The sequence below is a fragment of the Dermacentor variabilis genome, chromosome 4 (genome assembly GCF_050947875.1).
Source record: "Dermacentor variabilis isolate Ectoservices chromosome 4, ASM5094787v1, whole genome shotgun sequence".
Lineage (NCBI taxonomy): Eukaryota > Metazoa > Arthropoda > Arachnida > Ixodida > Ixodidae > Dermacentor > Dermacentor variabilis.
In genome coordinates this window covers 59,823,842-59,836,158 of record NC_134571.1, presented here as the reverse complement: position 1 = coordinate 59,836,158, position 12,317 = coordinate 59,823,842, and the positions used below count along the sequence as shown (strand labels likewise).

Sequence of the window (12,317 nt, the reverse complement as noted above, 5' to 3'; positions counted from 1 at the left end):
TCAAAAACTTTCGCAAACAGCAGTCGAAGAGCGATTACTTAAGATTCGCGGGCTTTAACATGTAATCCGCCCTACATTAGGCGCTTTTATTTCACGAAGTACTTTAAACATTGCATGCTAATATTACTCTTTATTCGATCACATTACTAGAGGCGTTCATTCTTGGCCCTACATGGAAAACGAAGGAGGAGCATGAGATAACGGAAATAACGACTATACGGCAAGCCGGATTCTCACGACGGACCGAACTGATGGTTAACTCCGCGGACAAATGTAACGTAGCTCAGTGCCACCGAATCACGCTGCCCACAGCGGCTACCAAGGATCGCTGCCCGTGATGCGATTTGCTGCAGTTCAGTCACGTCACATTCATTTGCGGACTTGAATCTGCCGTTCGGCACGTCGTGTGAATGTAGCTGTAAAAGCGTGCGCATGTTTTATACGGCTACTAGAGCGTAAATGGCCAACTACTACTACTAAAATTTAATTATGAAGTTTGGTGTCACGAGATGGGACGCCGTATAGTAGAGGGCTTCGAGTTCAGTTTGACCATCTGGAATTCTGCACACGCAGCACGGCATACGAGCGCTCTTTTATTCTCGATCCGTCTTTTCTTTTATTTATTTTTTTTCATTTCTCTACATTCCGTTCACACCGAAATGCGGCCGCAGCGGCCAGGAATCAAACAATCCGCGACTTTCTGCTTAAAAACAAACCGCCATAGCCACTGATCCATCGCGGCGGATCTATAGTTACTACTAAATTAGTAGCAGTAGTAGTAGTACTAACTGCTAATACTAGCGGTAGTAGTAATGAGATAAGTAGTCCTACTATCACAAAAGTATCTGACAACTACTATTAATATCTAAATATCTATCTAAAAAAATTATAAGGTTTTACGTGCCAAAACAACTTTCTGGTTATGAGACACGTCGTAGTGGAGGACTCCAGAAATTTTGACCACCTGGGGTTCTTTAACGTGCACCTAAATCTAAGTACACGGGTTTTTTTTTGCATTTCGCCCCCATCGAAATGCGGTCGCCGTGGCCGGGATTCGATCCCGCGACCTCGTGCTTAGCAGCCCCACACCATAGCCGCTGAGCAACCATGGCGTTTCATCTGTCTGTCTGTCTGTCTGTCTGTCCGTCCGTCCGTCCGTCCGTCCGTCCTATTCTATTCTATAGAATAGATTAATGCTGCGCTTGATGGCGAGTATCTGAATGTCTATGTGCGCATATCGTTCGACAGCTCCGATACTTTAGTTTCGCCTTGCTTCGTTGTAGCGAGGTTGTGTCACGGCGGTGCACTGATGCGGATGTGAATGAAAGAATGCGCTTGTATTGCAGAACAACGAGACACCGCTGCACATCGCTGCCCGCGTGAAGAACGCCGACGACTGTGCCGAGCTGCTCATCAAGAGCGGCGCGGACGTGAACGAAAAGGACGCGGTAGGTCGCTCAGAAAGGCGCACATTTACCGGCTTTCTTTTTTATGCTATAGGTGTGATTTACTATCTTCAGCTGCCATTGTCATTTGTGACTCACTTTGTGTGTTGTGATTTTAAACGACCAGCGTCGTAAATGTGTAGACACGCGCTGACCACGCATATTAGTTTGGCGTGTTTACAACCAGTGTGTACAGCATGTAATTCTCACACTAACTAAATTCTCTCCCCACCCTCCGGTTTATTTTCTTTTAAGAACGGAGAAATACCATTGCATTTCGCTGCACGGGAGGGTCATTTGAGGACTACAAAGCTGCTCCTAGAAGACAACACCATATCCGACCTGCTCAACAAGGTGAGCATTCTTGCCTTCCTGCCAGAGTTTGGATTTGTATGCGCGCAGTGATGTTTGTGCATGTGCCTGCAAAGGTGTTTTAATGCGTGGTGAGGGTTTGGGGAAAAGTAGAGGAGTGTACTTGCTGCCTTGGATGCTTGCGTATTGTGCCAATACTTCTCACGCACTCATCGATAGCAACAAGTCATTTCAAAATTTGTGCATTTTCATTGGTCCGATGGTTCATGGCTAACGATGGTCCAAGTAGAGAGGAGTTAACTTAGAGGCTAAAAGCATGCTGTGTGCTGGTGCTGTAAAGTTCGTAGAGCGAGTGGATAGTAATTAGTTATATGGCTGAAAGATTCATTCATTCATTGTGGCAGGACGGAGAGAGTCCTCTTCACGTGGCGGTCAAGAACTGCCATTTTCCGGTAGTGCAAGCACTACTAGAAGACTGGGAAAAGAAAAACTCGGACCCGGAGGAGAAAAAGAAGTTGGCCAATCAGAAGAACATGGTAGGCGCGTCATGGCATGTTCGAGCCACGCTTAATCCACTGTTGTCTGCGTCCTTCCTTGCGTCCGTGAACATTGCGTCACTGAATTGTTGGTGGCGCGGCTCGCAGGAGGGTGAAAACTCGCTACACTACGCGGCCACCATAACTGAGAAGCAGAAGCACTACGCTACCGAGGACCGCGACATCATGCGGATCCTGCTCAAACATGGCGGCGACGTGAACGCCGAGACACGGACGGTAAGCCTCTCCCACGTTCCAGTTTCCTGTTGGCTTCGAGAACGCATTGTGGACCGTTCACCTCACCATAGTTGGTCCAACAATTACTTGGGGAATGGGGCACCTGTTTATGTTCTTTGCGCCAAGCCAACCGTATACCATCCGAAAGGCATGTTACAGTACTGAGAAAAAGGAAGGCCAGATTCGCGACTCCACGTCCGAAACACGCCTTCTAGGCACTGCCCAGACGCTATGCCTTGGAAGCGATCGGTGTACATATCCAACGTGGTTACGTACCGTTAAATACATGCTTCGTAAGCTGTACTGCCACTGTCCATTTTGTGGGGCCTTGCAGGCCACACAAGATGTAGGTGTGGGCGCGGAGCTTGGCGCAGCTTGAATAGGCGACCACTGAGCTTCGCGTTCACGTTGATTCGTGTCATCCATATATTTATAAATGCATCTGTTGTCTCAAGGTGTGACTGATCAAAATGATTGTTGCACGTGGGATGTAAGTTCGTGCGTAGCCCTTCGTGTACGAGCCTGTTACATTATACGCATGTATAGCTGGAAATCTAGAGGAGTTTTGTTGTGGGCACAACCAAATTCTGCGGTATAGTCGAATTCGCCATCCTATTTTCGCTGATTGGCTCACAAGGTGGCTACGCCTTTTCTGATTGGCTCAAAACGTCAACATTGTGGAATTAAACAACATGCCGGAATCTGAGAATGTCAAGAAAAGCAATCCGCTGATGGAGTACGTCGTTGAACTTATTCTGGGCAAAACAAACATCGCAGGTCAGGTCGACACAAATCGGTTTGCAGTTCGCCGCGTCTGCTCACAACTGGGTTGCAATGGCGAATTCCATTCTGCTTTCTTATTCCTTTCTGCCTACAAAACAGACGATGGAAACACCTATCCACCACTGCTCCAGGACCGGGAACGTGGCGATCCTGCAGGAAATCATCGACACCATGCCTCCAGCTGCCGTAATGATTTCTTGCAACCAACAAGCAAGGGTGAGTAGACGGTACAACACTAAAGACGTCAAATCGAGTGCAGTGGTGAATCCCTCAGGTAGGGTTGAAAAATACAGTGAGACCTGTAAGCAGGTATCTCTAAGCTCGTTATCCTGTTTTCCAATCCCTCATATTCGCGCCACTTTCGCAGAATGGCTGGGCCCCGCTGCTCTACGCCTGCGACGCCGGTCATCCGAGGGCAGCGAGTCTGCTCATTCAGAACGGAGCCAGGGTGGACACGTTCGACGAGGTGAGCTGGCTTGCAGGTTCGCCGGCCTGCGACCGCTTGCTTGCCGCTACGCACTTCACATAGTTTGCATTCGCACCGCGCCAACTTTACCGACTTGTGGCAAATCAACTACTTCGAGAGAGCGACATGGGCAGCGGGTCTGTCTTGTTGATTTCGCGTACTCAGCCATCTCTTTTGACATAGAGATACAAAAGAAAATGCGCGCAGGGCTCTCGCTGTAGACATCAAATGCAAAGCATATAGAACGCAAGCAAGAAGCGCTAACAAGAAATACAGTTTTGCTAGGACACAGCCAGTTATTCAGCGTGTCCTGCATCGACCCACAAGTACATCAAGCGATGTTCACTGCATCACATCACCGAATTCACAAGGTGCTCGCCTGAAAGTCAAACTTGCGCTCCGAAACGTGTTACATGTTCACTTTCTTGTGCTCCTTTCTTCTGCGCTAGCGAGATACATTCGATGGCAAGGTGGTTTAAGGTGGTGCCGTCTTTCCAGGTAATCGCAAAACAGCAGTGTAGGCGTGATTCGTGATGCCGTTTCCCTGTCCCCACGCTTCACACGCAGACGGGCAAGGCGGCGCTGCACTTGGCCGCCGAGAAAGGCCACGAGGAACTGGCCGACATCCTGCTCAGTGCCAAGGCGTTCGTCAACGTGCGATCTCAGCGGGGCCTCACGCCCCTTCATCTGGCCGCCGAGAAGGGATACGCAACGCTGGTCCGTAAGCTGGTAACAGAGCACGGCGCCATCCTGGACGCCCTCAGCCTAGTGAGTATTTGCGCGTTTAACGCGAGACACGTTTTGCGTGCACCCTGTGCAGGCAATGCCTCCTTCCAAACCATGTGTTGCCTGCAGTATTAATTTGCGAACTTTCAGTAGAGAAGCACCAATAAGAGATTCCAGGGCTAGACTCAGAAGCATCGAATTAACCCTTAGTTATCAGGGTCATTTGTGATTTCCTATACGCGAAAATTCTATTGGTTCTCGCCTGTAGGAAAGCTAAAAGGGTCTGTGTGTCTCAAACTATCCTTTTTTTCTTTTCTTTTTTTTTGTCAGAAGCCGAAAGCTTATTGCATGCATATACCATAGGGTCTGTTGGGAGGGGGGGAGGGGCAGCGTAATGGGATTCCTTTGCCCAAAAGATATGAATGGTGAGGCTGAGGCGTTCTCGATCACTGTGAGTATATCATGAGACCCCCAACGCACTCTTATCGAGTGAGCTTTAGTTATCCGATGCGTGTCTATTTCACTTTTGAGTAACAGCTAGTGTATACAGTTTTGCCATCAATTTCTCGTCGTCTTGATCATGGATGCTTGCTGCCTCCCTTTGACACTTCAATCTTCCGCGAACATTGCGCCGTTACGCACAGCACGGACCTCGAGCGAAGCTAAAGGATGAGTCTCCTCCGCCAATGCACACGAAATAGAGTGTATGTGTGCCATAGAGGTATACGCATCCACGTTCCCCGTTCGCCTTTCGACCATTTTGCGAAGTCCTCTTAAATGCACAAGTCCTCTTAGACTACCCTGAAGTATGCTTTTCCTCTCGTTTCGCAGAACAAAAAAACTCCGCTCCATCTGGCAGCCGCGGAAGGGAGATTGGACGTGTGCAAAATTCTGCTCGAGCTCAAGGCGGATACAAATGCTCTGGACGACGTGAGTGCAGACCGTGCGAGATCTTTCCTCCGTTATTTTTCTGAGTGATTGATTGATTTATTCATTGACCGAGCAAGCGAGCACGCTAGTTATATAAAGTAGCATTTAACCGACATAACATCTTTACACTTTTCTTGTTGTTACCATCCGCACCTAAACAGCAAGGACAGACTCCCATGATGCTGGCCATCGAGAATGATCACTCCGAAGTCGTCAAACTGTTTTTGAGGGTGAAGCCGGACCTGGCGATGATGTCGAACGCTGTGAGTCAACGAATTAGTAACACTTTAATCCCGAAAAGCATCTCCTTCTTTTTGGCATTCCTTTTATCTTCACGCCCCTTATGTTATTATTATTATTATCTTCTCTGTACCCAGAAAGGGTTTACGTGCGCCCATATTGCTGCAATGAAAGGCAGCACGGCGGTCATCAAGGAATTGATGAAATTTAACAAATCTATTGTGACGAGCTCGAGGAACAGGGTAAGCCTTGGTCACAAGAAAAGCCCGTCTACTCATCATTTCTATCACTGTGCCAAGGAGTCGGAAGTAGTGACCTGTATTTGCGTTTCTTCCAGACGACCGACTCAACGCCCCTCCATTTGGCCTCCGCCGGTGGACATGCGAACGTAGTCAAGATGCTGCTTCAAGCAGGAGCCGATGCCAAAGAAGAGAATGCTGTACGTGATCTCGTTACGGAATTTCTTTTGTTTTCTTTAAAATTCACAAGAAACTAGATATATCACTCAGTTGCGATGCTATAGCTTATCCCATGCAAGTGAATTATCGAAACCGAATAGCCAGCTTTTGATACCGCGTAATTATTAGTTTTTTAGTAACTATACATCATACTAATGTACAGCTATGAAGTGACACTTTTTCCCTATACTGCGTATGTCTTCCACAATTTTTTATGCATCTGCGCCATCTTCATATACATCAGCACGCCTGCGAGAGTGAAATCTACCAGGCCAATGTAAATAAATGCTTCGTCGTTTGTAACCTAATTATGTGAACGTAACATTGTTCAGTATGTACTGACAACTGCTGTTATTTCCTGTGACACTCGCACTTAAACGGATTCTGTAGCTAATAACGAGTTTCATTCTGTAAGTTTACGGAACAAATACGACTGTTTTGGATTGCGCGAGCTTTAGCCCTGTCAGTTTAATTGACGCGCAAAGCTACGAATCAAATGCAAAGTCACCTCTAACGTGTCGGACCTCCGGTTTGCTTCTTCATTTGCTGCCTAAGGACGGGGACACTGCGCTGCACTTGGCCGCTAAGAATGGTCACGTGGCCGTTGCCAGGGTACTGAGCGCCATCGTGCCCTGGTCCACAACCAGTAAAAAGGTGAGAGCAGTCTCCGCATGGGACTCTCGTTGCTTCTTTCTCACATCTGTCAGAGGTGTCCTCGTGTGACCACCGAGTGCGTTTCTCTTTTTTCTTTCTCCGCCCTCTCACAGACGGGGCTGACGGCGTTGCACGTGGCAGCCAAGAACGGTCAGATGGACTTCGTTAGGGAGATGTTGACGGAGGTTCAGGCGGCTCTTGCCAGCGAACCACTTCCGGACGGAGGAGACGTAAGTACCGATAAGCTCTTGTCTGCTCTCTTAAAAGGGCTCTTGTAACCGTTTTGTCCAAAGCTGAAACTATTTCACTCCTTCAGGCGAAATTAATTGTTTTCTCGTGTCAAACGCGTTCGACGCACGAAAGTGCGTCACGTACTATCAGCATAAATTCAGACGTGTACAAGTCGAACGCGAAAATTGACTGCGGTGTATTTGTGCCAAGGGTGGCTTGATTCCAGCTCCAAAATGTGCTTTTCGATCCACACCACGTTTAAAGATCGGCTCTGGCACAGTTGCGACTACAAGGAGCAGGTGTACCGAATTACATGTTTCTTTTTCTCGCCTTTTACTTTATACTGTTAATATACAAATGGGGGGGGGGGGGTGCAGGGGGGCACGGTTTTTGTTCATCGCCCATGCACTTGCTCGCGTGGCCTTTATGCAGTATACTGCCGTAGAAATGGAGAGTAACAGTGGCTTTCATTCTAAGCGATTCAGCTGGAGGCTTGTTTGCTCAGCCAGCTGAAGCAACAGATAATTGCGTAGTATTGAAACGCAGCAAAGGGCGGGAAAGCATGTTTTATCGGCTGTTCGACTGCTTATATATCCCTACATTCCGTATGTTTCCGCATAATTCTTATGGAATCTTTATGGATTCCGTATAGATTCCGTGCAACTTCCATAAGAATTATACCGAATTATTCCAATGCGTACAGAACGTTTCATAGGATAACTGAACTGTCAGCTCACGGGAACAAGCTGACGCTGTTTTGTTTCACTGTTTCCCATCCGCTCACTTATTCGGCGAGACGTTAGATTGCTCACCGTCCCCATTGAGTATGTTTCCCACCGACACTTTTTCCACGCTACGACCTTTCGTTAACCTTGATTAGCTAGCATGCCAGTTTTCTCCTTGGGCCGTGTCGGAGGTGTAGTGAACACCTCCAACACGGCACAGAGACGTCGAGACAAGGCTTTAGACATTGTTCCGCGTCTGCATTGTTCGTTGCTTGAGTGCATATCAACAATCACATTTTTATTATATGTAACACTTCCTCTTGATGCCGCAAGGCAAACTAACGCAAAAGAGGAGCAAGCTCATTTTCACGCATTATATATTGATTCCTTTGTTTTGTTGTCTTGCTTTCCCAATCATCAATCAAACTACATGTCATCACAAGTGCTCAGTAATCAGTAGATGAGAAGGAACTAAAATTAACTGGCCGCGCGATTTGTAAAGCTCACATGATCAGTTTGACGAGCAGTTCGCTCCTCTTTTCTCATCTATCATAAGCCGCCATGTCGTCCCACTCTTCTGTAATGATGCATAGCACGGCACTTGCACTTTAATGCAAGTGCCGCGCATTCGTCACAGCAATACACCCGCCATGGTTGCTCAGTGGCTATGGCGTTGGGCTGCTGAGCACGAGGTCGCGGTATCGAATCCCGGCCACGGCGGCCGCATTTCTATGGGGGCGAAATGCGGAAACACCTGTGTACTTAGGTGCACGTTAAAGAACCTTAGTTGGTCGAAATTTGCGGCGTCCTCCACTACGGCGTTCCTCATAATCAGAAAGTGGTTTTGTCACGTTGAACACCATAATTTATTTTTTCTTTTCATCACAGCGATAATTTGTGATGGCGACGCGTTCTCACTCTCGTCTTCACGCTTGCGTGTTACAAAAAGACTTGCAGCTCAAAATATACATGTGGTCGAGCCTCAGCACACCCTGTCTCGTTTCAGTACGGAATGACAGCATTGCATATGGCGGCAGCTGCGGGCCACGAGGGTGTCGTTCGGATGTTGCTGAACAGCTCCGGAATACAAGCCGACGCGCCAACCTTTCAAGAGGTGAGCGGCTCCTTCCACGAAGGTTATTTTAATAAATCATTGTATGCACCGTTATGTTTAGTGATAATGCGAAATCTAGCTTTCTCTGAGAAAAATTTCACGCTACGAGAACAAGCCGCCGACATTAGCAAAAGGTGTTCTTAACTGAACCACTCCACAGGCGACGCACAAGTCACGTACATTTTCTGTGGCGGGTCACGACATGTTTCCCGGTATAGTTATAAGAATTTTTGCCACTATAGGATACTATAAGAGTCACAAACAAACTCGCCTAGCAAACATTTCTTTTTTTTTTCTTTAGTGCTGCTACTGCTGCTGTACGCGGCATCACAGGGCCCCACGAACTAGCCGCTTGCGAACAGTGCTGGCCGAGCTGTTCCTTGGTTGGAAGCGTCCTGTAACAGCGTTCGTTGCATCACCCAACGAACGCTGTTACAGCCTGCCCGTAAGCAGCGCAAAGATTACGAAGGCGGCTCGGCGAAATAATTTAGAGCCGTCAGCCGCAATTACGACAGAATGCCGTAAAAATAATTTTTTTTCTTTTACTTCGCGATTCATTTGCTCTCGCGCGTCGTCCTGTCCGCATCAAACGGTTTAGCACGATGCTTAAATGCAGGGCATGTACCCTCTGCACTTCGCGGCGCAAGGTGGCCACCTGGCCGTGGCCAGCATCCTGCTGAGCCGCGCCGAGTCGCAGCTGCAGTGCGTCGACAAGCTGGGCCGCACGCCGCTGCACGTGGCGGCAGCCGCCGGCAAGAGGGAGATGGTCGGCCTGCTGCACAGCCAGGGCGCCGAGATCAACGCCGCCGACAACGTCAGTTCGCGCAACGAAACACGCGCATGCGTTTGCATTACGTGCATCGTCTCTGCGCGTGCAATGACGAGGACGATCGCTACGTGTATATGTACCCCGGTTTTCGTCATCGACAGGACACGGGCCTTTTCTTCCGCCGTCGACAACAAAAAAACTAAAAAACTTATAAGGGTTGTTTGTTGGACAACTTGGTAAATTGCTATAAACGGGGCAGCCAGCAAGCTGTAGGCTTCTTGGGGGGGGGGGGGGGGGAGAGAACAACACCCGTGAAGAAAAGTTGTGCAGAAACCATCGACGATAACTGTCAACGTAAGCTAATAGCCGAACGCTTTAAATTTGTTCGCTTCGTTAAAGGAATGGTGCACTTGACGACATGTAATTGCTGCAGTGATGACATTTATGTGGCGTTTGTTGTTTGATTGCGTAATTCCGCAGAGAATAGAGCCGTTAACCAGCACATAAGACGACACGCACGTCTCGAAGATCTGACAGTTAAGAGGAAGCTTTAGCTCGAGTGCTCCTATATGTAAATACATGTAAAAGAAGAATTCGTTTTTCTCGGCAACCACTGCACCAAATTTGACGAGGTTTGTTGCATATAAAAGGAAACGTAAAATGTAGTGACTGTTGGTTTCGAATTCTTTATTTAAAACGTCAGTATTTTATTAAAAATTGGCAAAAATCGAAAATTTTCAGGAAACGAAACTACTAAGTTTACAACTCTCTAACTCAGTAACGAAAAATGATACCACAATTCTGTGAATTGCATCTAATAGTAAATCTAGTGCGGACAAAATTGATATGTTACAGAGGAATATTGAAAAATTGAGTAATATGGAAATATAGCTTTTGCAGAACCCTTGTAAACAACGTAACAAATTCGCGTAAGATATAAATTGACCTATTGAATTTGTCCGATTTCGACCGTGAATAAACCGTGATATCTTTTCTTGATGCAGAGCTATTAATTCGTGAACTTCGTGCTTCTATTTTCTTTTCAAACCTTCGAATTCTTGAAAATCATTTTAAGAAAATTCAGGCCGTAAATCGAAATTCCACTTCCAACAGTCACTATAATTTAACTTTCTCACTGAAATGCAACAAATTTCATTAAAATCGGTCCAGGGGTTATTTCAGAAAAACGTTCTTTACGTTTTACGTGTATTTGAATAGGCCGCGTCGGAGTTTGGCCCGAGCTAAGGCTTCCTCTTAAGCCAGCAAACGCGCGCCGCACCACAACGGCGCCTTTGTGCCAACCTCCAACATGCCGACCATGCACCAACCACGAAAAGGGCAAGATAGCCAAAGAAAGCAATTCGCTTTGACGCTCAGACGTAGACAGGAATTAAATACCGGTTACTTTCTGCTGTTTACCACACGAGACACACTGTAGACAGGTATATATACTCCTGCGCGCACGAATTATGAGCTTCAAATGTTGACCCACACACTGCAAACAGTATAAAATGCTAAACGATAACTGTGCATCATGCTGCCTGTAAGAACGAAAAAAAGTACATTAACTCCAATGTTTCTGGTTTTCATATTGATCCTTTGTGCATAATTTGCCTTTTAGGAACCATTTGCATGCTGCAGATCTTACTGCATTTTTATCGTCTTTCTTTTTATGTATTGGCTTGGTTTTCAATATCAAAGTTTTGTTGATGCCATTGCTTAGGTATTTCTTTTTTTTTTTGCACTAGCAATTCCGCCTAACTGCAGAGACATTCTATACCATGTATTTGGTGCCAACTACCTGTATGTGATACATGCACGTTTTCGCTATAGATTGTACTCATTGATTCATGTACTTATTGCCCCACTATAGTTTTCTATGCGGCTAGTATTTGTACCTAACGAGGCGCAGGCCCCGTAAAGCCCAGCTTTCAAACTATTAGCTTGTACCCTTGACGTCTGTAACTGTTGATGTCAAAAATAAATTGATTTGATTTGACTGGTCTTTTAACAACAACAAAAATAATGATAATGGCCTCTTTCAAAAACAAGCCCAATTTCACATTGAATGCTAGTAAAATCGGCATGCTGTACATTCTCAATATAATAGTTGTAATTAATGTTGTTTTTCTCTTCTTTTGCGGTTCCAAGGCTTTCTGTTGTCGATTTACTTATGGTTCTTACTGTACTGTATATAGCTGCAGCTGTCAATGTTGCAGACCCTACAGATGACCTGACATGCCTTCGTTTAAAAGATGCCGAGATATTACATACTTTTCGTCTCCTTTTGACTCAGTCACTTTATTCGTTTATTTATTCGTTGCCACGATCAACGGAGAAATTAGATCGTTTAGTGATCGCTAGGACATCTCACGAAAACGCCGCGAGAATCGCCAGTGCTCACGACATGTCCTTTAACTAGACTCACCCTTGCAGATGGGCTGGACAGCTCTGCACTTCGCGGCGCGCCACGGATATCTCGGCGTCGTCAAGATATTGGTGGAGAACGGTGCCTTCGCAAAAGCGGTGACCAAGGTGCGTCCAACGCGTTAGGCCTTGCTAAGACGGCAACGTTTTCACCATCGGTGCATTCAACTGCGCTGCCTTAATTTCTCCGTATACATGGTATGCACGTACGTCATTCAACGATACTCCGCGACTTCCGGTTTACGGCAGCGCCATGTTGGGGAG

At 46.8% G+C, this 12,317-nt stretch overlaps 1 protein-coding gene across 1 annotated transcript in view; it reads left to right on the top strand.

Moving 5' to 3' along the window:
* nompC (no mechanoreceptor potential C) overlaps positions 1–12,317 on the top strand; it is a 76,399-nt gene that overhangs the window by 55,206 nt on the left and 8,876 nt on the right. The window contains exons 9-24 of the mRNA XM_075689223.1: positions 1,347–1,448; positions 1,701–1,799; positions 2,162–2,293; positions 2,402–2,530; positions 3,413–3,529; positions 3,681–3,779; positions 4,347–4,547; positions 5,337–5,435; positions 5,597–5,698; positions 5,813–5,917; positions 6,013–6,114; positions 6,689–6,787; positions 6,901–7,017; positions 8,750–8,857; positions 9,474–9,671; positions 12,063–12,161. Of these exons, the coding sequence (XP_075545338.1) occupies positions 1,347–1,448; positions 1,701–1,799; positions 2,162–2,293; positions 2,402–2,530; positions 3,413–3,529; positions 3,681–3,779; positions 4,347–4,547; positions 5,337–5,435; positions 5,597–5,698; positions 5,813–5,917; positions 6,013–6,114; positions 6,689–6,787; positions 6,901–7,017; positions 8,750–8,857; positions 9,474–9,671; positions 12,063–12,161 (1,908 nt within the window). The remainder of the gene's footprint in view (positions 1–1,346; positions 1,449–1,700; positions 1,800–2,161; positions 2,294–2,401; positions 2,531–3,412; positions 3,530–3,680; positions 3,780–4,346; positions 4,548–5,336; positions 5,436–5,596; positions 5,699–5,812; positions 5,918–6,012; positions 6,115–6,688; positions 6,788–6,900; positions 7,018–8,749; positions 8,858–9,473; positions 9,672–12,062; positions 12,162–12,317) is intronic.